Source organism: Podarcis bocagei (assembly GCF_964188305.1).
Source record: "Podarcis bocagei genome assembly, chromosome: 1".
Classification (NCBI taxonomy): Eukaryota; Metazoa; Chordata; class Lepidosauria; order Squamata; family Lacertidae; genus Podarcis; species Podarcis bocagei.
In genome coordinates, this window is record NC_138125.1 from 103,851,534 (window position 1) to 103,876,178 (window position 24,645).

A 24,645-nucleotide genomic window follows, 5' to 3' on the forward strand; every position below is an offset into this window, starting at 1 on the left:
GCAGGCTATAACCAGGGACTTAACCTTTCTTGAGTTTTTCCCCATTGTAGTGGCAGTGCACTTGTGGGTCGAACAATTTAGGGATCACCGTGTTTGTTTCTGGACCGATAACCAGGCGGTGGTGAATGTACTGGCCAAGCAGTCTTCACGATCCCCTCGGGTATCTGCCCTTCTTCGGGCCTTCGTTTTGCATTGCTTGCGTTTTAACATTGTTTTTTCTGCCCGCTTTGTCCCAGGAATTTCTAACGAAATTGCTGATGCTCTGTCCCGTTTTCAGATGGAGCGTTTCAGGTCCCTGGTGCCAGTGGCTCGAGACCGTCCGGAAATTTTCCCGGATCATCTCTGGAACCTTGGCAGAACTTAGTCTTACAGGGAGTAGCTGCATCTGTTGCACCCTCTACCTTGAGGTCCTATAAAAAGGCCTGGGCGGACTTTTTGTTATTTAGTGGGCAGCCTTCTGTGGAAATTACCACCCCCCATTCCACCTCTCAGGTGCTCCGGTATCTGGCACATCTATTTCAGATGCGTCGGGCAGCTAGGACCCTACGCCTGCATTCAGCAGCAATTTCCTTTTTTAGTAAAGCATATTTTAATAAAGACCCGTGTAAGAAGTTTGTAGTGCGTAGGGCCCTGGAGGGATGGGGGCGACTCACTCCTTCCAGGCCTGTCTCCAGACGACCCATTACATTTGAATTGCTGGCGCAGATGCGGTCTAAGCTGAGGAGCATCTGTTGGTCGAAATATGAGGTTCGGCTATTTGCAGCAGCCTTTTCGGTAACTTTCTTTGGGGCCCTGAGGGTTGGCGAGGTGGTCCTTGAGCCCAAGCAGGACGGAGGTTCTAGGGGTTTGTTGATGCAGGATGTGAGTGTGTCTTCAAGGGACCTCCAGGTTCACGTCAGGAATTCAAAAACGGACCAACTAGGCAAGGGCGCTGTCATTACACTTCCTGCGACGGGCAAGAGTGGCCCTTGCCCGGTGAAGGACCTTAAGAAGTATTTAGCCCTGCGCCCTGGGGGAGAAGGGCCCCTGTTCATACACGAAAATGGCCGCCCGCTGGTGAGACACCAGTTTGCGGGAGTGTTGCGAAAAGCTGTGGAGGCTTGTGGCCTCCCGGCTTCTGAGTTTGCCCCTCACTCGTTTAGGATCGGGGCGGCTACAACTGCCGCTCACTGGGGTTTGTCAGTTAAGAGGATAAAGGACCTGGGTCGGTGGCGTTCGGATGCATTCAGGACCTACGTGAGGAAATAATGTGCGGTTGTACTTACATATGTGTGTTTTACCCTAGGTCGGGCTGCTATCCGTATTTGGATAGTAGGGCACAGTATTGTGCACTGGGCTGCGGACAGAGCTCGCCAGTCCGGACTGGGTGACGGCCTGGGATTCCCGCGCCACGTGCAGGTGTCCTGGATTTCCAGAAGGGGGATGCTGTGGAGGGAATTGTTACCTCTCATGCGAAGGCGTGTCTTCCAATGGGGCCCTCCTTCAGCGATCGTGTTGCAGCTCGGGGAGAATGATATGGTTTCCACTTCCTGCTACGAGCTGCGTGCTACCATATTACAGGACCTTGGGGAATTGGCGGCACGGGTGCCGTCAACTAAGCTAATTTGGTCACAGCTGTTGCAACGCCGCATCTGGCGTGGTAGTCCTTGCCCAGTCGCCACTGAACGTGCAAGGAAGCGGATTAATTCCGCAGCAAGCAAGCGGGTGGTGAATCTGGGTGGGGCTGTAATCCCTCACCCTCTGATTTCATTCAAGGCGATTGAGTTTTACAGGGATGATGGGGTTCATCTCTCGCCATTGGGGAATGATGTGTGGCTGGATGCTCTAGTGTCTAGGCTAAGGGTGTGGTTTAATTTGTGAGTGGTTGGCGGCGAGCGTAAGGGCTCGAATGGCGGTTAGGCATTGGTTTAAATTGGTTGGTGGAGGGGTATGGATTGGCTGTGCCTGCCCCTCCAATGCTGCTGAAACGGGTTTTCCGTTAAAGGAATTCTGAAGCTTACCATCCCCCTCGTCCAAACCCTGACGGCAGGGTGCGGGCCGTGTAAGCTTCAAGGAACATGCGCGGAGCAGTGAGAGTCTGTGACGCAGCTCCATCTGACTCTGACCATGTTTCCTCCGGGACTGGCTAAGGAGTCAGTGCTGTCCCCCAAGGCGGGGGGGGACAGGTAGTCATAACCAATGCCTAAGCAACCACTCTCAATTTGTATATAAATAAAGTTGTGGCCAAAATTATGCCAAAAACCAAAACAAAAATTATGTGTGATGTCTGAGTTATTGGGGTAGGGGCTTTGTGGGACCTCAGCACGCAAAGCGTGTTCTCATAGAAGAGAGAGCACGTGTTGCGGATGGGGCCAAACAAAACCCCCAGTTAGTGACCATCCCATTGAGGGCAATGGGATGGAGCAGATAGGTTAAAGCTGTTGCTGGGGCAAAATTGATGTTGCCAATTTAGGGGTGGGTTTAGTCCCCTTATATAAGCAGGGTCCACAGCTTTCTCTTTCTCTTTTGCTGTGGACATCGGATCTCCCGCCCGCCCTCCCTTGTTTGGGCTTGCGCTTTGACCTTGCTTTGCCTGTCATGGGGTCGTTCGCCTTGGTGCGGGGGCCCAGTAGGAATTTTTCCAATTGGCTGATTAGTGCGTGCCTTTTGGGTTTTGCCTACTGCTTAGCAAATCGTCACAACTTGTAAGGTTGGCGGTTAGGCATTGGTTTAAATTGGTTGGTGGAGGGGTATGGATTGGCTGTGCCTGCCCCTCCAATGCTGCTGAAACGGGTTTTCCGTTAAAGGAATTCTGAAGCTTACCATCCCCCTCGTCCAAACCCTGACGGCAGGGTGCGGGCCGTGTAAGCTTCAAGGAACATGCGCGGAGCAGTGAGAGTCTGTGACGCAGCTCCATCTGACTCTGACCATGTTTCCTCCGGGACTGGCTAAGGAGTCAGTGCTGTCCCCCAAGGCGGGGGGGGACAGGTAGTCATAACCAATGCCTAAGCAACCACTCTCAATTTGTATATAAATAAAGTTGTGGCCAAAATTATGCCAAAAACCAAAACAAAAATTATGTGTGATGTCTGAGTTATTGGGGTAGGGGCTTTGTGGGACCTCAGCACGCAATCATTCTCCATCAGTTAACTAGTGTTACAATGCATGTCCCTCATACATGCTTTCCATGTTGGCAGACAATTTTATTATTATTATTTATTGAATTTATATAGTGCCCTAATACCCGGGGGGGGGGGGGCTCAGTGTTGTTATTACATATAAACAAACAAAGAAACAAAATACAAGGGTAGAGCCACCCTTTGCCTCATTCCCCACACCACACCCCAAGTGTTAGGACATTGTCAGTTCAAAACACAGGTGACCAGGCTGTGACAAATTATATGCCCTTTTCATGATTCTGTCCTGTTTGGTGACTGACTGCTAATCAGCCGTTTGTCATACACACTTGCCTCTGTTGGTAAAAGTGTGCATGGCAATTAGGGATGGAGGATTTAATCCATTGGGTAAGTGATGCAGGAAAGACCAGAAGCACCTGCCACTCATGAAGCAGGCTGCCTTGTATTCTGGAGTGTATTCACTATTACAAAGTGAAGGACTATTAGGGGAAGAGTTTTTAAAGGATTTGAAAAATTTATACACACACACACAAACTTTGTTTATAAATTTGAAGTGAAAGCAAATTTCCCACATTTTGTAATGAATGTGATTTATAAATGCATAAAAAGCAAAGAGCATGCTGGAAGGCATAAAAGAAGATCTATTGAAATTTACCATTTAGTCTGCTTATTAAATAGAGGTGAATGATTCCCATTCCCACTATCCTTGTCACAGATCCAAGCTAGGAAAACAATTAAGAGATGAACTATTGTTAGGGACCATCTTACTGTTTGGGTTCATGCACATGTGTGTGTGAGCTAGACATGTGTACTGGAAGAGAAGACAACAAATACTTAAAAAGGGAAGGCAACAGTATTTGTGTTAAATTACCTATATAGAAAATGAGCTAGAGCTTGACTAGATGTGATTTTCCTAAAAGGAGATTCAAGTTTCAGTCTTTTTCAGGTACTTTTTCACCCTAAACTACTAATCTCTGGATAATTCTCCATGTCTAATATAAATTGCTTTTAATTTTTGTACTCTATAAGGTAAGATGGGGCTCACTGAACTGTTTCTTCTTCTTTTATATAAAAAAACACAGGGCCCTTAAATTCTTGTCTTTCTGCTTACAGGCAGAAGTCCCCTGGACCAGTTCCCACATCATCAGACTCTGCAGAGTCGGAGCTTTGATCTTCAGGGGTTCTTCCCTTCAGCTCAGTAAGTGAGTGCCTTTCGATCTACCTTGCCAGTCCAAGGCAGTGCACCAGGAAAGAGGCCAGAAGGCAAAAAGATGCCCACCTGCACACCAGAGTGTTGGCTCTTTAAGGAGTGTAGCTTTCAAAGAAGAGGATCGAGCCTAAGCCTCCCTCCAGTGTTTGTTGCAAGATGTGAATGCCCTGTGGGCCCTTTGGAAGACTCCACCACCTGGGCACAATTTTGAAGGCAGATAACCTTTTATTCTAAGAGGTTAATAATGCCCTCATCACTTTTTACAATGAGAAGAGCACTCTAAACTCAATGCAGGTTTTAAGGTCTGCTTCTCGCAATATAGCCATCACAAGAATGCCATTTGAAACTGCCTTTGTGCAGCAACTACTCTGTTAAGGCAGTTTCAGGGTCAAAGTGCAAGTAGATAAATAGGTACCACTCTGGTGGGAAGGTAAACAGTGTTTCCGTGCGCCGCTCTGGTTCGCCAGAAGCAGCTTAGTCATGCTGGCCACATGACCCAGAAGCTGTGCGGCCAATAAAGCGAGATGAGCACCGCAACCCCAGAGTCGGCCACGACTGGACCTAATGGTCAGGGATCCCTTTACCTTTTACCTTAATTGCAGCCATACTATGAAGAACAGACCTGAAGAACTGTAGGAGGTAAGCTACCTTTCTTACAGTACACTATCATCTGACTGATAAAAGGATAACTTGTTAAGCGTGCAAGGAAGGTGTAGATAAGCTTCAGGCATTTCCAGACCAAAAATTCCGTGACGATGCTCCACTTCACTGTACAGATCATCAGTATGTACGGTATATACCGTACATACTGTACAAACTCAGGTTCATTCTTGGTTCAACTGGACTAGCATTTTCATGTGTATTAATTCTCATATATACATATTTAGAGAGGCAGCCCAAAAGGTAAGCTTTAATGTATTTTGATCAGGCCTTTAAATAGCAATATAGGTGTTTAATCACAGGTGCAAGAGATTTAGCTATTGTTAGCCCCCCACCCCCTTACATAGATGTTTATGGGCTAACAGGGGTTTCCCAAACTTGGTCTCCAGCTGTTTCTGGACTACAACTCCCATCAACCTTTGCTAGCAGGACCAGTGGTCAGGGATGAAAGGAATTGTACAAACAAAAGAGTACAAATTTAACATGTGAAGAAGTGGGGGGGGGGGAGTCATACTGAACCAAACAAAGCACACAATTTCTTCCTTGTTGAATGCCTTAAGCATATGTTGCATCTTATGTTGCACAAGTGTACTCATTAAATATTATGAAAAGTACCACATGCAAGAAAGCTTGTCTCTACACGCCATAGCCATTCGTACCTGTGTGCTCATATTTGTGTCGCAGAAGGGAACTGCTTTTCTGGAATGTCTTGTCACATAAGTCACATGCGTACATGCCACTTTCTGTCTTCTTGATCTTCTTTCGGGACAGGCAGGAGTCGGAGTCTGTCATGTCATCAAGACCTGACATGTAATCCGGAGTTCCATCAAGCAATTCTCCCTGTGATGCAACCAAATGGTTTATGTAAAACATGTTTCCTTCCCTTGTTCTGTGATGTTATACAATATCCTGCGTTCCTATAGTATGTTAGTTACTATATTTAGTTTCATCCGTAACCAGGTAAGCACCCTGAGTTACAATAAGCAGCCCCATTGGCTCGCACTCAACTTTTTATCCCATTAAGTCTTACGTGAGTAGTGCAAAACACATATGTCCAGAGCTGGCACCCAACAGAGTATGTTTAGGATGCCACGTGGAGTCTGAAAAATCATCTGATGACACGGGGCTGCCACAAAAACATATTCTCTCAATATCTCCTATAACATCTGTGGTGTCTTAATGTTGTTTGTTTTCTGCTGTCTCTGCACATCCCTGGCTGATGGGCTTGGGGAAGTGCGCAACATGGCGATGTCACAACATGGGGATAAATAATCATTACAAGGAGACATGGTGTCTTCATTGTGGCAGATGCATTTGTACCTGCTGCCCTGTATCACTAAAAATATAGTTTCAGTCTCAATTGGCATGGGCACCCAAAGCATAACAGAAAAGGCAGAAGCTGGCAAAATTGTGACTGTATAAGCAATCTGAACCCTTTTACAGGCTATCATGTGCTCAGTCTCTCCCCATGCTGAGGGAGGGTATGAACTAACAGTGTGTAGTACTGATGGCTGCTCCTGAAATGTTGTTATGAAATGCTATATCTATGCAATGGAAGAGAACAGATGGCCAAATGGCTACTTATACCATTACCAAGTCAGGGAACATGACAACAACCAGAGTCAGCTCCACATAGTTCTTTGTGATTTCATCCCTGTGGAAAGCACTGGTGTGATCAGAATATGATGTAACCACTTTCCACAGGATCACAGATGCCAGCGTGTTTTGATGGAACTCCTGCTCACATTACTTAATTTGTTCAAGTCATATCCAAATTTGTGCCAGCTTTCAGTTCCAGGAGGTCATGCATGACCGAACCCATCACCCCAAAATTAAGGCTGCAATCCTATACATACTTACCTGGGAGTAAGTCTCATTGAACTCAATGGGACTTAATTCCTCAGCAGGCATGCACAAGATCGCACCACATAAGCACTTTTGGACATAACTGTGAGGGGCACAGGAAGTGCGAGTGCCGCATTCTTCCGTTTCATAATTCCCTCACCTTCACTTCTCAGAGTTACACAAGCAAATTCAAGGATTCATGTTTTCTGAGGACAATGAGAGTGGAGGATATGGACATTCTGTTTTGAATGATACAGAGATGCAAGAAAACAGCACTTGTATTTCCTATCGTCCCCATATCTATAGCTGCTCTAAAAATGTAGGACATATCATTTAATAAACAAAAAACATGCTATGGATGTGTGCACTCTGGCCTACAGCTTATCATGTGGAATCTGGCTAACAACATGGACAAGGTTGTACACAGAATTTGAAAGGAAGGCTTCGGTGACAAGATAGCGGGCAACTTTTGCTTTATAAATATTCTGAGGTTAAGTACTTTGACGTATAAGCATTTCGAGGTTAAAACAGCAGTATCTGAAGCTGCTCTAACATCTATTCAACTTTTAGGATAATACTGCAAAGTAACTGGAAGTTACAGAATGTCATAGTGTGTCGCAAACCTAAAATAAATGTGCAAACACAGCTTTATCTTTGTGTAAAATCCTGTATAGATAACTTATTAACAAATAGCTCCACATACTCTGTAGGGTTGAAACTTGTATTTCTCGAACAGGCTCCCTCCTCCAATAGCCCTTCACACCATAAGCCACTTGGGAACAAGAGCAATATGAAACTAGTATGTGTGTCTACTGCTCAAGGAAAAGAAAGCAAGATTATGGTAGTTTTTAAGGTTGTAGTCTTTGCAGAATTTGTAGCTTGCAGTGCACTTCTGTGCATGTTTTATTAGAAATAAGCCTTGCTGAGTTCAATAGGACTTACTTCTTGGTCAGTATGCTTAAAATTCCAAAGTGCATTGTGTTCATAATAATAGGAGGTTGTAAAACAAAAACAAAACCCAAAAATAACACACACACAGTCACAAACCACTAGGTACAAGCAACAATGACAGAGCTTTTCTTTCAAAATACCAGACTATAAGTGTTAGAAAGGCTTCAAAATGAAGTTTATATTTAGGCACAAAATATTATTATGCAATCCACTGAAATGTATGTCTCCTCTCTAAAGGCCTTGAGCTATATTTTTATATTTAATTTTGTAATTTGAAATAGGGAATATTAATAACACTTTTTATCAATGCTGTATCTATGTTAAAACAGCCTTCAGCATTAAGCAGTAATGAATGTGGATCAGTAAATTATTAAATTTCTTGATATTTATTTTGTCTTGATCCAAAGAGAGTGCAAACTTGCATGATAACGTACATTTCCATTTGCTATCAGACAGTTCAGTTTCTTAGACTAGGTTTTTACTAATTAATATTAGAGAAGATTAAATAGGCTTAAATACGTTTACAAAGAGGGCAGATGTACTGTAAATTGGAATAGTGGAACAGCTGTTATGGAGGTACCGTGCTATTTATGCTCCTATTGTGCAGAGAGGGATTACTGCCTGTAACATTAAACCATACCTGATTTTCACATTTGAAAATATAAAACATTTACTAGTTGGTAAAATTACTAATGGAACCTAATAGGTCATATGGGAATGTCCACAGATGTTTTTAAAAATCAACTATAATCAGTTAATCGCTGTCTGACAAACTGTAGATGTATTATATATACACAATTCCTACACACTACGCATGTTTCCTGTGGATAAAATCCTTTGCTATATTTAAGTGGACAGATGTCAATTTTTATTTATTTATTTTTTTCTTGCAGTTGGGAGAGTTCCTAAAAGTTTGAACTCACCTACATTGGGCCATAGCTCAAAGCACATGCCTTTAATGCAAAAGCTTCCAAGTTCAATCCCCGGCAACTCCAGTTTTTTAAAATAAGGATCTGGTAGCAGATGATGGGTAAAACCTCTGCCTAAAACCCTGAAAAGCCACCAACATTTAGAGTAAACCTTAATGGGCTCGGTGGGCCGATGGTTTGACTTAGTATAAGGCAGCTTCATAGGTCCACATCAGCCCAAAAGTGGACTGAGAGAACCTTTTATGAAGATAAAAACCAACAGACACTATATTTTTAGAGTCTTCTCAACAATAGTCCAAGGGATGGGGTGGAGAATGGATCGGTGAGGAAAATGGAACAGGTGAGATGAAAACAAGTCTGGCTTGGGGATCTTCATAATCCTTTTTATAGCTTTGTAAAGATTAGTTGGAACATATTATAAACAGCTTATGGCTGCATTATCATTTCCATGTGATTTCTGAGAATCTCTTAGGGTTACAGTGGCAAGGAAACTACCTAAACCACAGTGTGCCAGTGCCAAAGAAGCCACAGGCTGGGGGACTCTCCCAGCGCTTCATGTATCTCATCGGTACTTATACTAGGATGGTCATGAATATGAATTGTATCAACAGCCTTTTCTTTAAGAGTACTAATCTTAACCTTTCTCAGGGTAAAGCAGAAGCATTTTCCCATTGCATGGGGACTGTAGCTGATTGTATTCGCTTAGAGGTGAATGGATGATGCTGACCCCTTGAAACTACTTTTTATATTCTTATGGGCAGGTAATGTAACAGTAATGGGCAGGAAATGTTCAACTGCAGTTGAACATTCCAAGTTTGTCCACCTTGGCCATGTTTACATAGTTTCATTTCCTCATGTCTCCTTTTAAAATGGAATGTTTGAGCTGATTTACCCTTAGGGTGTTTTACGTCATGAAACAGTACATGGGAATGATGTATACAACTGTAACCTTCTGAAATAAGCAAGATATTTACCTGAAAACCTTGCTTCCGCTGGTACTTTCGCCTTTGCTGCATGTCAGCAAACGTAGCTGCTCCAGTTGGATAAGTATAGGCCATATGTGGTAGGAAGCTCATTTGATCTATTCCTGGGTATGGTCGTAGCCCAGGAATACTGGTCTGAACTGGTGGCATAAAAGTGGCTGGGGGAAATGCGCTCTGTGGCGGAAGTGTGGTGTACAAAGGTTTGGCACTAAAAGGGCTCATACCAAATAATGGATTAGTGCTTTTATCCAAACTATTTGAATTAGAAAATTCTTTCTTGATAAAAGTCAAGTTCAGGGGCTCATCTGAGGTTTCAGATGACGAAGAAACACTGTTGTGGTCTACGTTTACACTATTGGATTTTGTTTTGTTCTTTGTGGCTATAATACTTTTGGGTTCCTTCATTTGTTTTGGTAATGACAAGTCCAAAGGCTCAGCCTGAAGCTCCTCAGAGGAGAAACTGTTTGGAGTGTAAGAACTACTATGGGAGTTTTTAGAAGATGTAGAAGAAAGATTTAATGGAGAAGGAGTATTGCTCCTGGAGTGGTCCAATTTATCAACTGGTTTAATATTGGTAAAGTGAGTAGGTTTCGTTAGCCTGAGAGGGGTATCACAGTTAGTAACGCTATTATGAAGTTCAGCTATAGACGGTGATGTTATAGAGTCCACAGGCTTTATAGGGGATCTGGCTGACAAAGAGTCTTTAGTGGGAGTGTTGTTGGTGGCAGCCAGCACCACCTTGGCACTGTTCCTTTCCAGCGATGGTGACCTGGAAGTTGAGTACTGGTAGACTTTTCTTTGTTCGAACCATTCCTTCACAAATTCCTGAGGAAGGCCAACGGCAATGGAAATTTTCAGTAGTTCATCAGAGGTGGGTTCCATATTCATAGCAAAATATGCTTTAAGTACAGACATATGGTCCTTGTATGGATTGATGGGGCTAGTCATTCCTTTCTCAGAAAGTACTGATGACAGGAGGAGAGCTTGCTTATCGACAAACACTCCTGGTTTGCTAGGAGCCATGTTTTCGTGAGGTTGGAGGACTGCCTTGATTTCTTCGTTCATCTTACACAGGTAACGTTCATGCTGATGAAGGGGAATGGGACCAGGAAAGCTTTCTTTACAGAACTGGCATGAAAATGGAGTAGGTATATTATGGTTGTCTATCATTTTGTCTTCAGTTACCAGATCTATTAGGGTGCGTAGCTTTTCTTTCTTAATGTTGTTGAGCTGTCTCCTTGAGTCTGTAGTTAAACTCTGGAGACAAGCTTTGGCTTCATTGACCTTTTCTAATGTGTAGTCAATAATACTTTTAGTGGCACCATTATGACTGACTACTGGAAGACCCACAGGTGGAATACCAGGAGAAGTAACGCCTTGTTCCTCAGGTTGAGAACATGGGTCCTTCATGTGGTAACCTTTCAGCTTGGAGATTTCTTCAGCGCTGCAGTCCATTTTCTGCCTGGAAACAGTGTTGTCCACAATCTGTAGGACTTTCTGCACCTCACTTAAATTGCTGCCTATTGCTGGGAATCCAAGTAAAGATGCATCCATCCCTACCCCTAAGTGCTGCATTGGACTTTGCGTGGAAGTATGAACTCCTATTGGGCTGGTTGCACCAAGTCTGCCATTCATGAAAGGATTAGCACCAGTGAACCCATGGGTTGCCATCAGAACTTTATATTCATTGAAATCTAGTGGTTCCGTTTTGATTTTCAGTAAGCCTGATTGCTCAGACATACTAGGTGGTTTTCCATTCTCCAGCTTGTTTCTCAGTTGTGTAATGGCTGAATTAGTAGGTGAAGAAGATACAGAATTAGGAGAAGAACCCGTCTTGATATTGTTTCTCATTCGACCATTTACAGAGATTAAGCCAATGCATTTCTTGCTGCTGATGTGTGAACTATACGAGCCAGAATGGGAGAAACGCTTCTTGCAGTTTGGACACTCATAGGGCTTTTCACCTGCAATTAATTTTTAAAAATTAATTTTTAATAACTCACAAATAGACCAGTTCTTTAGACCATTTACTGTGTCAGCACATTTCACTTTTTTCACTTTGCTGCATTTTTCTCCTTCCTTCCAAGTTATGTTTAGGCTTTTGTGACTGGAAACAATGCAAACTAGTCAATCTACAATTAGCTGCATGCAAGATTCCTTCTCATTCTGTGATGCTCCCTAGCTTTTACTGATGGCTCACATTTTGTTGAAATAAAAAAATCCCTTCCAGTAGCACCTTAAAGACCAACTAAGTTAGTTCTTGGTATGAGCTTTCGTGTGCATGCACACTTCTTCAGATACACTGAAACAGAAGTTGGCAGATCCTTCTATATAGTGAGAAGGTGGGGAGGGGTATTACTTAGAAGGGTGGTGGGAATGGGAGATTGGCAGATAGCTGAGACTCATGGATCTGCCAGCTTCTGTTTCAGTGTATCTGAAGAAGTGTGCATGCACACGAAAGCTCATACCAAGAACTAACTTAGTTGGTCTTTAAGGTGCTACTGGAAGGGATTTTTTTATTTTGACTATGGCAGACCAACATGGCTACCTATCTGTAACTGGAATTTTGTTGAAAGCTATAGATGTCTTTACAAGGGAAACAGGGAGCGTACTGTACTGTACTATGTAAAGGAATACAGCTGAAAACTTACATGTAATGCACAGGGTTTGCAGTATCTAAATTCAGATAGCAGAAGGATTTTGCCACGGCTTTTAATAAGGACCCAGGCAACATGCAGTTACAACAGTAGCATAATTTTGTGTGAATCAGTTGGCATAGTAAATGGGGGACAAATATGACCCAGTTCACATTTTAATGCAAATTTAATGCAAATATACATTATCCAAAACAATATGTTGAACAGAAACACAGTGACTCATTAAAATTTGCACTTCTCCAAATTTTGCAATGCAGTTCTCTAGCAAAGCAATGTGTACAAAAATGCATATGGAAAGTGTGCGTAAAAATGCATATATTGGTGGAAATAACAAATACATTGTTTATGGGGGAATTACTGTAAAAAATGTGTACACTGAGAGAAATTCACACTAAAATGGTGGTGAATTTTCATCAGAACTTTTTTTAAAAAATTAAGTTTTAGAATAAATTATGAAAGTTCACTCATACTTGCTTATTAGCTTTTAATGGTTTAGTTCTAGAGGATCTACATGGATAATGGCCATAGAACAGGAGACATGTATTTCTGGAAAGGGCATTGAAGCACACCGGTCTTGCTTCAGGCTCCCCATAGGTTTCTGGTTGGTCACTGTGAGAACAGGATCCTGGACTAGGTGGGCAATTGGTCTGATCCAGCAGGGCTGTTCTTATGTTTTTTATTCCTCCTCTACTCTCATTTCCAGCCTAAAGCAGTGCTTCAACCACTTTCTGAATCTGTGTACATATATTTTTAGGTTTTACCCTAAGGCGGGGGCAGATAATTTTAACTAAGCTTTTGGCATCTGTGAATGAATTTTGGGCTCATGTGCTCCCATTCCCCCTGCTTCTGCTCTCTTGACTCCTGTTAAGGCTCTGTTTCCCTCCCTCTGTCCATAGCACAGTTAGCCATGATTGTCCAAATCAGGCAAGTTATGGTTTGTGCAAACCATACTTTGCCTCCAAAGCAGAATGGAAAACCATGGTTTGAACTGAGTTTCTGATTTAGGTTTGGCGAGCTTTCCCCGTTCAGGTGACATGACAAAATATTGTTTACAATTGAACCAGGGAATGGGGAAAAATAAAAAATGAAGGTTAGGAGGAGGGAGTGTGCGAACCCATTGCTGTCTCTTTGCCGTTTCTTGCTACTTTGGAATGAGTCTACTTGAGTTCAGTAGCCACTAGTCTTTGAAGGATGTGAACTCTCCCCTCTCCTGTGATGGATAACCCTTGAGTCATGATCTGCATTGGCTACACAAAATATAAAGGCAGTTTTCCCACTCTCTGTCTCATGCTTGAATCTACCCCCCAATTCCTGGGCTTGTATTAAGTTAATTAACTTCTCAAATGGAACAAGACATCCCCCTCTCGTTCTTCCACATGTGCCCCCTGCCACCCCCAAATTTGCTCCAGGGGGGCTGGGGGAACTCACAGAACAGATTTAGTGGGTGAATGTGAAAGAGGAGGAGAGAAGAGGTGATGTACATAAGCCCAAAGTTCACTGCAGCTAGTTATTATAGTGGGAAACTGTGGTTTGCTATTACAGCTGAGTTGAGCATTAAACATATTAAACTTCAGTTGGAGCATTAAACATAAGCTTAAATCCCTTCAGCTCAAATCAATGGAGTTTAGAAGTGCTTAACTTTGAGATTGTACCCAAGGTTTGCAAATGCTGATCTACTAAACAAAAAACAAAGTTCACTGCGAGATTTTACATGCCTGCAGATTAGATAGCTTAAACATTAGAATTATTATATATAAGCAGAATATACTTTTTTAAAAAAAAACTTATGAAGAGTGTATAATTACAGAAACTTATTCAGACTATTTTTTAGCTTTTCTGATTTACCTTCCAATTTATTTGAATAAATCAAAGTCTTTGAATACTTGACCAGCATTAACAGCTTTACTCACAATGTCTGCATCAAAGGGTGAAGACTTTTAGTTGGAGGAGAACTCTAAATATTATTATTCAAATATTGACAAGTTCCAAATATAAGGCAAAGTGTTGCCCTATTTTCTCGCTGTCATGTGTAACTGAATGACTTAATGCACTCAGCAGAGGCTATTTATTTCAACGAAGGGGATTGAATTAGGAACACAAAATTATATTTTTAATTGATGTGATAGCCGATGCAGGCCAGAAGGGCAGGGTATAAATATTGTAAATGGATATATAAAGTGGCTTGTGTGTTCAGATTGGATGTGGACAACACAACTTTGAGGTCAGACAGGCCACTTCACACATTATGTGGCAACAATCTCATGTTGGCTATTAAGTGCATCTTTATTGGGAAGCTGTGGCCAATCTGAGATCTCTGGCAAAGATACCTGAATGTTTTGTTGCTTGTTGTGATATCCAGCTGTGATGGTATAGATGTCCACTCACACAACTGGGGAGGCGGGGAGTAAGAGGAAGAGGAAGTTTTGTTGCACAAACTTAATTCTGCTCACCTGACACTGGATTTTGCCGAATGTTTTACAGGTACTTAAAAGTACAGTGTATGAAGAAGCTATGAAGCTCACCAAGTGTGATGCCATGTCACTATCTCTCAGCTCAACTTATCATGCAGGGTGCTTGGGAGGCTAAACCAGATGTCAGCAAACTTTTTCAGCAGGGGGCCGTTCCACTGTCCCTCAGACCTTGTGGGGGGCCAGACTACATTTTGGGGTAAAAATGAATGAATTCCTATGCCCCACAAATAACCCAGAGATGCATTTTAAAGGACACATTCTACTCATGTAAAAACACACTATTCCCAGACCGTCCATGGGCCAGATTTAGATGGCGATTGGGCCAGATCCGGCCCCAGGGCCTTAGTTTGCCTGCCCATGGCCTAAACAGTTGCTGTGAACTCCTTGGAGGAAGGATGAGATGCAAGTGTGATAAAATAATATGAATGAGGCAGCCATTCCAAGTAAGCAAGCTTAATTTGTTTATTGCTGCTGGATTGTGGGTGTTGGTCTTGTTCATGTTTAAGGTTCCTTGTTTTTGTTTTTTTGGGCAAGTGTATCACAAATAAGAAAACTTAAGAGCCAAATGGCTAGGAATTCCTAGAATTCCTCTGAGTAGAAATAGCTCCAGGAAAGCAATTTAGAACTTAATTAATTAATCAGGTAATACATTCTGCTATTTGGAAAATCTTCTATGGAAACTTGTGGTGCTGGTTTCTTATTTGTTTCTGAATAGCATGAAAAATGAGGATGAGTCAGAAATCATTTACAAAGTATCTTGGCGGCTCTAAACAAAATGGTGAAGATACTAAGCGTTTTTTAAAAAAAACACACCCAAAAACTCGGCTAATTAAACAAAATGCAAATGAGAACCCTGGCACCTCAGCTACTCACCACTGTGGATTCGCAGGTGTTCCTTCAGATGGTGCTTGTACTTGAAGGCCTTGCCACACTCTGTGCACTTGAACTTACGATTGCCTGCTCCTTGGGTCAGCATTTGGTGCTGGGAGAGTAAAGACACCAGCATGAATTTTATGCAAATAGATATCTGTATATGTAGAGGTATGAATTTGTCTCTCTCTGTGTGTGTGTATTAGCAGCATGAATTTTATATACAAATATATCAGTATCTATATGTGTGTATATCTATGTGTGTGTGTGTGCGCGCGCGCATGTGTGTGTAGAAAGAGAGAGAGAGAGGTTTCCTTTTAAGAAAAAAATTAATTAAAGCCGTTTTGTATTTATCTGTCAGCCTAAAAGATCTGCATGCACATTTATTTGCCTCATCAGTGCTGCCATAAAAATCAAAATGTTGGCAGTAAACCTGAAGGAAATCTGAATTCACTTCGAGCATTTGCTTTGGAATTATTTCTTAAGTCTTTCATCGGCAGCACAATATATTAAGGCATGCAGTGCTGCAAGGAATGGATTTGTTAACTTTTTAAAGAAATTGAGGCTTTTAATATTCTTAGCTGATCATATTGTCAATTTGCAACTTGCAGTGTTTATTTTTTTTAAAATATATATTTGCAGTGCTTCTGAACCCTTTAGCATTGTGATGATAAGCAAGCTTTGTTTTATCAAATGCAAGAGGCGGTCACTGCTGGGAGGGAAAATCCTGATCAGAGAATTAAACTGGTTCTCCCCCCCCCCTCCTTCAGAGCAATGCTAAGGAGCAGGGGCAAAAACAAGAAGGAAAAGTTGGCAGAAAGGACGAGTTAAAAAGCAGCATAAAGATAGGATCAAACACAGCTGACCTTTCTGAACAAGTGAGAAAAGTGCTGTGACTTTGAATTCTGATTTTAAAAAGGGGGAAGAAAAAAAAGCTGCAGTCATCTAGTCTGGATGTTCAAGGTAGGAGGTCAGCCTCCCCCCACCCACTCCCCCTTTTCTCCCAAGCAGCAATGACACAAAAGCCTATTGCAGAAAAGACAGCACAGAAACGGTATGACAACTGCTAGGGTGTGCTGAATCTTCCCACATTCCTAGTGAGACAGATGGTGTTACATGGGACACAGGGAGGGTTGTTCAAACAGCAGCAACCTTCAAAGATCAAGCAGAGCCCAGCCCGCGGAGCGCCATTGAGGGACCAGTGCTCATATGTTGCTGAGTTGCATAAACAAACAGCAACAGCTGCTTTGTCTCCCCCCACAGCCCTCAGAGGACTACTATAAACTTTAGTTGTGCCACTGTTAATATGATACAATCATTTTAATTTACTAATTGTAAATGCCATGAGCAAATGAGGGGACTTTTCAACACCAAAGCTACCATTCGTAATGCGCCAGCACAATCACACTCTTGCATGTGAAATTTAAGGCAGTTATTCTGGATAAATATCCAGCCACACGCCCCCCTCCCCTCCCAGTAGTGTTTTGATAGTCAAAAGCAATAGGGAAGGAGAGGAAAAGCCACTCTTGCCTCCCATTTTGTCAGGAAGGGGGGAAAGTTACAGATTAACAACTCGCTTTGCTCTTTAAAATGAAATGTTATGATAAATCCTGTCAGAATTGTATTTTATCGATTACAGAGATCAAGTGAGAAACAGTGAACTAATTACCAAACTGCTTGATTAGAAGGTGAGCATGATACATGTTTGTTTAATTAAGCACGTCTTTTATTGAAAAAATGCCTGTCATGATAAATCTAAATCAGTATGACTTCTCATTCTTTAGAATAAAAACTATTGGTATCATTCTCATAGTAATGGGATGGAATGCAGTTTAAGACCTGCCATTTGGATTTCAATTGCAACACGTCATTATAGAAGTTTTAAGCAGGAATTCAAAAGACACATTCAATTTGATTAAATCTAATGCATCAAGGAATCATTTTGATTTACAGGAGATTTGCTGCTGGGATGTGTAGATTTCAGGAATAGTGTATTCCTAAAGTGATCACATGTTATTAGAACAGCCATAAAGCACACAGATACACGCAACAAGATTAACTAAAAAATATGAACCTATTCGTATGAACTGCATGAAAAACAGATACAGGGCTCCATAAAAAGTAACGAATGACAGAAAATAAGACTAGCAGATTCCTGAGATGTCTTTGAGATCCTATGTGGGGGGAAATGCAGTGCAAAACTAGGTGAAAAATGGAGATAAAATTGCTGAGATGTTTAATAATGTATAATTAAAATGCCACAATTTCATTCACATTTTGAGGAACATAAAAAAATGAAACTAAAGTCAAGTTAAAGTGCAAATAAAATTTCTAAATTAGAAATTAACACACTCATTCGATCGTGAACATAAGACTATTAAATCATATTAGAAGAGACCATCAAAAAATCATTTAGGCCTCAATTAAAGCTATTACCATTAAAAGATCTGCATCTTCAAAATGCCATGAAAAATTAATAATGATTGCCAATCAAAGCAATATCATTTCTCTAAGGGGTTATTATAGAAAGAAATCACTTAAAACAAGCCCCCCCACCTGATCTGTCCCTGGCTTGTGCGTCACCATATGCCGCTCGAGCTGGGTGCGGTAAGCGAATGTGTAGTTGCAAAGAGGGCAAGGGAAGTTCTCTTCGTTCTTCTCATGGCGGTACTTGATGTGCTCCTTCAGTGATGTCAAGCGCTTGTAGCCCCGGTCACAGTAGGGGCAGGTCAGCAGTTGGGCAAAAGCATCTGGAGTTCCAGGTGGCAGGTCTGTAGCCCAAGAGATGTGAGAGAAAGAAGCAGGCCAAAAGGTCAGTAAATCAATGGCAGTTAATGGGCTTATTGCCCAGGATGGATTGACAAGAATCACTGCAATCTGCCTAGAGTGGAATATCCGTGATATCTACCTTGCTTGCAAAACCACATCAATCACTTTTTACACGCTCAGGGCAAACTTGTATGAATCATAAGAAAATTAATTCAAAACTTTCGTCTGGCTTATTGTGAGACTACAATAGCTTGTGGGTGGGGGGAGGATGGGGCAGAAAATGTTGGGTTTTTTTTTTTTTGCTCTGATTTATTGATGCTGTGCACTTAATTACTAGTCTGTTGTCTCCAAACACAACACCATCTAGTTCCATCTTCACGGATGCTTTTTCAATTACTTATTAAGGACTTAACAGAATCAGTTAGTAATCCTCAATTTGTCCTGTAAAAAAATTCAATCATTCCAAAACTAAAATTAGAGCAAGGACGCTGCTCCTTTAAAAACATAACCCTTAATTGTCCCTGCTATTTATTTCACCTACAGAAGAGTCTCAATTTGCTGACTAAAAAAGCAATCACAATATGCTGAAATTACAGTCCCATCTTTGCTCATGAAATTCCATGCTTCTGCAGCTGTTCTTCAATTTTAAGGTAAACACCCAGGCATGTAGTGCATTTATAATTGCAACAGCTGCAAGAGGTCAGAAGAGTGGCTAAAAATGAATTCCATCCTCACCATTTTCTTCTTGCCCATTGGCCTCTGGAGTGCCAAGACGAGACAGTTCCTCGGGGGCTTCCGGGTAAATAATGGCTGTATCACTGCGTTGTAGGTACTCCGCTATACTGACTGAGTGTCCATCTCCTTCATCCACTTTCCTCTTAGCAAAATATTCCTCAAAGTCCGACGTGCAATTTGCATTCTTAACTATAATAGAAAAGGGATGGGGGGGAGAGAGAAATAGTTTTGTGAAGGATTTATATGTTTGTCTACACAGTGGTATTGAAGATGGTGTACATTTACTTTATGAGCCTAATCCTGTGGCTACCCATACTTCCACCTAGCTCATTTCTCCTGCCAATAAAATCACTGGCTGGTGATTTTGTAAGAGAATACATTTGGCAAAGTCACTGATGACACCATTTATTAATGAAAGATGGCAGAAGCCAATGCATGTGCCCTCCTCCTTTCCTCATAAAAAAGGGAGGGGTGCAATATTGTATGCTGTCTGTGCACAGAATCTGAAAAGGCAACATTTTAGACTTTTCGTGCATTTTGGAATTCTGGTGTAATTCAATGATATCTTACAAAAACGATTCCTGAAATAAATTGCAACCAGTGGGAGCAATTCTAATCTCTGTCCTTTGGTACTCTGAGACCACAGTCTTATATTGTTATCTGAACTTCATGATAGGTGGACTAAGGAATTAGCCTACTTTTGGATCCCCTCAAACCCTATGGTTTGGATTTGGAGGTTATAAATCCTTATTATATATCAGGAGATTGCTATAGATCATCTGCCAAACCTTCTGTGCTTTGGTCTCTGAGACTACTGTCTGACACTATTTCATGGATACAGAAATATATATTTTTTTTCAGTGCTGGTTATTGGGCATTGGGATAAGGAAGACCATAAGAATAACAGGGAGTATGATAAGCAAGCTTGCATATAGGCTAATGGACATCTTTCTGATCAGGAAACTAGAATTCTGAACCTGGTCAGGATTCTAGCCCAATGTCTTTTCTCTGAAATACATAGCATTCTTGGAGAAGCAACAACCTCTCCCCCAACCACCTTAAAAAGGAACCATTGTTACTCAAATAATGTGATGTTGGAATGATTTTACAAACATTACTATTTAGTTCTGGAACACAATTATGTGAGGTAGGCCCTAAAAACAGTGAAGTTTTCATTTTTCTCTCTCATTAAAACATAAAATTTGTTGTTGTTCTTTTGCTTGTGCAATGTCCATGGGGGGAAAATCCTCTGAACCACAAAGCATCCTCTTGCTAAAATTAATCATTTTCCTTCCTTCCTTTCTGAACATTAGATGCAGGAATAATTCAGTAAAGCCTATGATATTGTAGAAAAGTATTAATCCAAATGTATAGGAGACCTCACATTCAATCCATTGCTCAGTATGTTTGTTTAAGACCACCAATGTCAAAGGGACTTAAGCATGTAAACTCAGAGCAGAATTATAGCTAAAACAGCTTTTGAATTGTGATTTCAATTGTGTATTGAAAAGTACCTCTTCAGCACACATACAGTTTAAGACTTTTACTGACACTCACTTTTTACTGTCCATACGTATTCAGACTTTGATACATTTATTTGAGTAGGTCAGGTTACAAACTCAGCACCAAGATGATTAAAATATTTTCTCTCATAAAGCAACCAAAATAGAGATCAAGTTGATTCTGCTCCCTCTTACAACAGCATAAATCAGCAGTATCTACCCTAAAATCAATGGGGTTGGATTGATAATTATAGAGTGACAGAAGCACTAGATTTACATCATTGTAACTTAGACTGTGGGAGGAAACCAACACACAGGGTTACTGAAATATTTAGCATCTTTGCCTCAAGGCAACAGATAAAGGAGAAAATCCATTATGGTGCCATAGGTGGTCAATGGTGCTAGCATAAAATCAACTCACACCTCTGTTTGCTTCATAGTAAAATCTTACAGTATTTTATGTACAAAGATAGGTTATGGAAAAATCATTTTATTACAAAATCTAAAGGAAATACCTAATTCTGCAAGGGAGGGAAATGGTCCAGTAAAACATATAGTTTGAAACTACTAAATCCCAGGAGATGCCTTAATATCATTTACAGAAGGAAGCAATTCTGGCAATAGCCTCATAGATGTTGTTAATAAAAATGTTCCAGTTCCTGTCAATATGCAACATCTTTCTTCAATGCACAACCTGCTGAGCTCAAGTTAAACACTCACTCTCTCTCTCTCTCTCTCTCTCTCTCTCTCTCTCTCTCTCTCTCTCTTCCTCAGAAATAGGTCATGATAAAGATGAATGAACTAGATAGGCAAAAATAAGGATCAACAGAAGAAGGGTGTTTAGTGATAGCCCTGAAAACAGGTGCTCCCATATTTATAAAGTTCTGAAATGGCTCATGAAACTAGAGGTCAAACTTCAGAATACTACTGGGGGAGTGGGAGGGACAGAGATATTATTAGGAAGCGGCATGCCCTGACCAGCTAGCTACCTAGCTAAAAAGGTAAAGGACCCCTGACAGTTAAGGCCAGTCGCAGACGACTCTGGGGTTGAGGCGCTCATCTCATTTTACAGGCCGAAGGAACTGGTGTTTGTCTGCAGACAGTTTTTCCGGGTCATGTGGCCAGCATGACTAAGCCGCTTCTGGTGCAACAGATCACCGAAACCAGAGCAGTGCACGGAAATGCCGCTTACCTTCCCGCCGTGTTGGTATCTATTTATCTACTTGCACTGCCATACTTTTGAACTGCTAGGTTGGCGGGAGCTGGGACCGAGCAATGGGACCTCATCCTGTCATGGGGATTCAAACTGCCGACCTTCAGATTAGCAAGCCCAAGAGGCTCAGTGGTTTAGACCACAGCGCCACCCGTGTCCCCCACAGCACCACCTGCGTTCCAGTACCTAAATACCTTAGTTCTTTTATGATGCTATTCATACTTTGGGTCACTACCATATGCCCTTGGCAGTGAGTTTAAGAGAATTATATGAAAAACATAACAAAACAAAACATAAAACAGATCCTTAGATATTTACCCCTTAACTATGTCATATGTTGTCCAGAATCCAAATGTCCTCACACCTAGTTTTGCACATGCAAGGACATTTTTGACTTGTGTTTCAGTGGCACAGTTAGGTAACATTAGACTCTGGACTTAATGGGATTACCCTTCCCTTATGGTAATGCAACCCTGCTTCTACTCGGTGTTCTGCCTCATTCTTGATGTCTGTTCCCAAGTCCTGCTCTGACTGCACCACTGTGACCCTGGAACAGCCGCCGCTTCTCCTAATGCAGGTCAATGCACTTTTGAAGCAGAAAGAAGTTTTAAAAACAGCTTTCAATAGTTCAAAGGGGCTTGTGAAACAAAGCTGTAGTGTGTCTATGCAAGAGGAAGATTCCTGTCCAGGGGTCCAGCCAGCCTAGAACAGGAGCCTAAAGCTCTGCTCAGGCCTCTCAGGAGAAGCATAAAGAAAACCGTGTGTTGAAATCTTTTGTTACTTTCCTAGAAGTAGCAGTCATATTTTCTACAAACTTCCATGCAAGCAAAACTGGCCCTGCCCATCAAGATGGTGACCAGTTTGCCAGATGTAGGAAGCCTACAGAGAGGATAAAGTTTGCTCTGAATTTTGCAGAAACCACCTACCATTTTGCCATGTGCTTCGGAATATAGGACCAAATCAATTTTTATATTTTCATTAGAATGCCTTTCCTGTGGCCTTTTCCCATGCTCTCTTCTATCTGCTGGATTTCTGTCTTTCTTTGGGCCTGTTTGTGTGTGCTTTAACGCCTATACAACTACCACTGTCTCCTCTAATTCGCTGGGTATGTGACTGAAGTAATGATTGGATCCCAGCCATATTCAGGTAGCCATCAGTCACACTGAGAGTGGCTGTGGAATAGAGAGTGAATGATAAAGACCATTCAGCATGTTGAAATCTGTGAATATCAGGTTCTTGTATTGCCAAACACTGTCTTTTTTCAGTGTTGATATACATTTAATGGAAATAAACTCGGGTGTGCCTGGGCAAGTCAAATAGCTTTTTTTGTTGTGCTGGCTATCTATCATTATATACAGTGGTGCCCCGCAAGACGAATGCCTCGCAAGACGAAAAACTCGCTAGACGAAAGGGTTTTTCAGTTTTGCGTTGCTTCGCTAGACAAATTTCCCTATGGGCTTGCTTCGCAAGACGAAAACGTCTTGCGCTTTTTTCTTAAAGCCGCTTGAAGAGGCGCAGTTGCGACGGACCGTGCTTTGCAAGACGAAAAACATTGCAAGACGAAAAGACTCACGGAACCAATTATTTTCGTCTTGGGAGGCACCACTGTATTCCTGAAGTATATGTCTTCTTCTAATGTTTCAAAACATATTTTCTTAAGGAAAGAAACATTCTGGTTAAATAGGGGAGATGGTATTGAAAAAAATGAATATATAGTTTGGATTGGAGGTGAGTTGTGAATTACTGGGTAGAATATTGACAGCGATATGGAAGAAATATCCGGAAAAATGTTCATATAAATTATAATTGGTTTCTGCTGGAAAGTAGGGAGTTATAGCAGGAAGACTGAAAACGGTAGACAGCAAATTGAACAGGAAAATATTGTGGTTGGTGTTCTTGCCAGAAGTCCATCTCTGGGGCAATGGCCATATTGTAAAACTACTTAAACCAGTTCAGACCATAGGAACATTACTCAAGCATTGCAAGCTTATAGCCGAACATAACTGTTTAGAATAACGGTTCCAGAATTTTTTACAGCATTAAAACACAAATTGGAATGAGGCTTATTAAAAGCTGCTGCTTTTGTCACTATTATCTCAAACATACCATTATGGTCACTACCTAAAGTTAATTCTTCCTTTGCTCCTAGTAATATACTAGATCCTACAGACGGTTGGTCAGCTTTCTCAAACAGGCCTACAAACAGTTTTGAATGCTAGTTTTGCACAGGAGGCTATAATTGTCTCCTTTGATACTAAATATTTCTGAGGTGCATTATTCAGTTTCCCTGTGCATTAAAGGAATTCAGGAGCTAAGGCAAATGTTTATGTCTAAGTTATAAACCTTTAAAACAACGGGATTTGCTGGGGAGCTGACAGATCCTTAACTGAAACAACGTTAACAGTGTGATTATGTATTAAAGATTAATATAAATATCAAGTGCCATCTGAATGCAGATCAGGCAATTCAAAATTTCTCTTATGTTACTGACAAGAATTTGGCCATCATTAGAATAATTGATCAGTGTTACAAACAAACAAAATATGACTGCAAATGAATTTTACTTAAAACTTTATACCTCACATTTTTCCCACTAAAAAAAAGGAAAGAAATTCAAGTAGCTTACAAATTAAAACATCATGCAATATATTATGGGATGTGACTCCTCAAAACGGAATAATTCATATACCAACTATCATAGTGATAACATGGCAAATCAAGAAAAAAAGTCAAT

At 41.4% G+C, this 24,645-nt stretch overlaps 1 protein-coding gene across 3 annotated transcripts in view; it reads right to left on the reverse strand.

Moving 5' to 3' along the window:
• ZEB2 (zinc finger E-box binding homeobox 2) overlaps positions 1 to 24,645 on the reverse strand; it is a 173,979-nt gene that overhangs the window by 17,996 nt on the left and 131,338 nt on the right. For 2 of the 3 annotated variants that reach the window (XM_081167605.1, XM_081167604.1), the window contains exons 5-9: positions 19,197 to 19,385; positions 18,249 to 18,463; positions 15,696 to 15,804; positions 9,686 to 11,658; positions 5,646 to 5,826 (exon numbers count right to left, since the gene is read on the reverse strand). In XM_081167605.1, coding sequence (XP_081023731.1) covers positions 5,646 to 5,826; positions 9,686 to 11,658; positions 15,696 to 15,804; positions 18,249 to 18,463; positions 19,197 to 19,385 — 2,667 coding nt within the window. The remainder of the gene's footprint in view (positions 1 to 5,645; positions 5,827 to 9,685; positions 11,659 to 15,695; positions 15,805 to 18,248; positions 18,464 to 19,196; positions 19,386 to 24,645) is intronic. The other variant, XM_081167606.1, reaches the window with a different exon arrangement.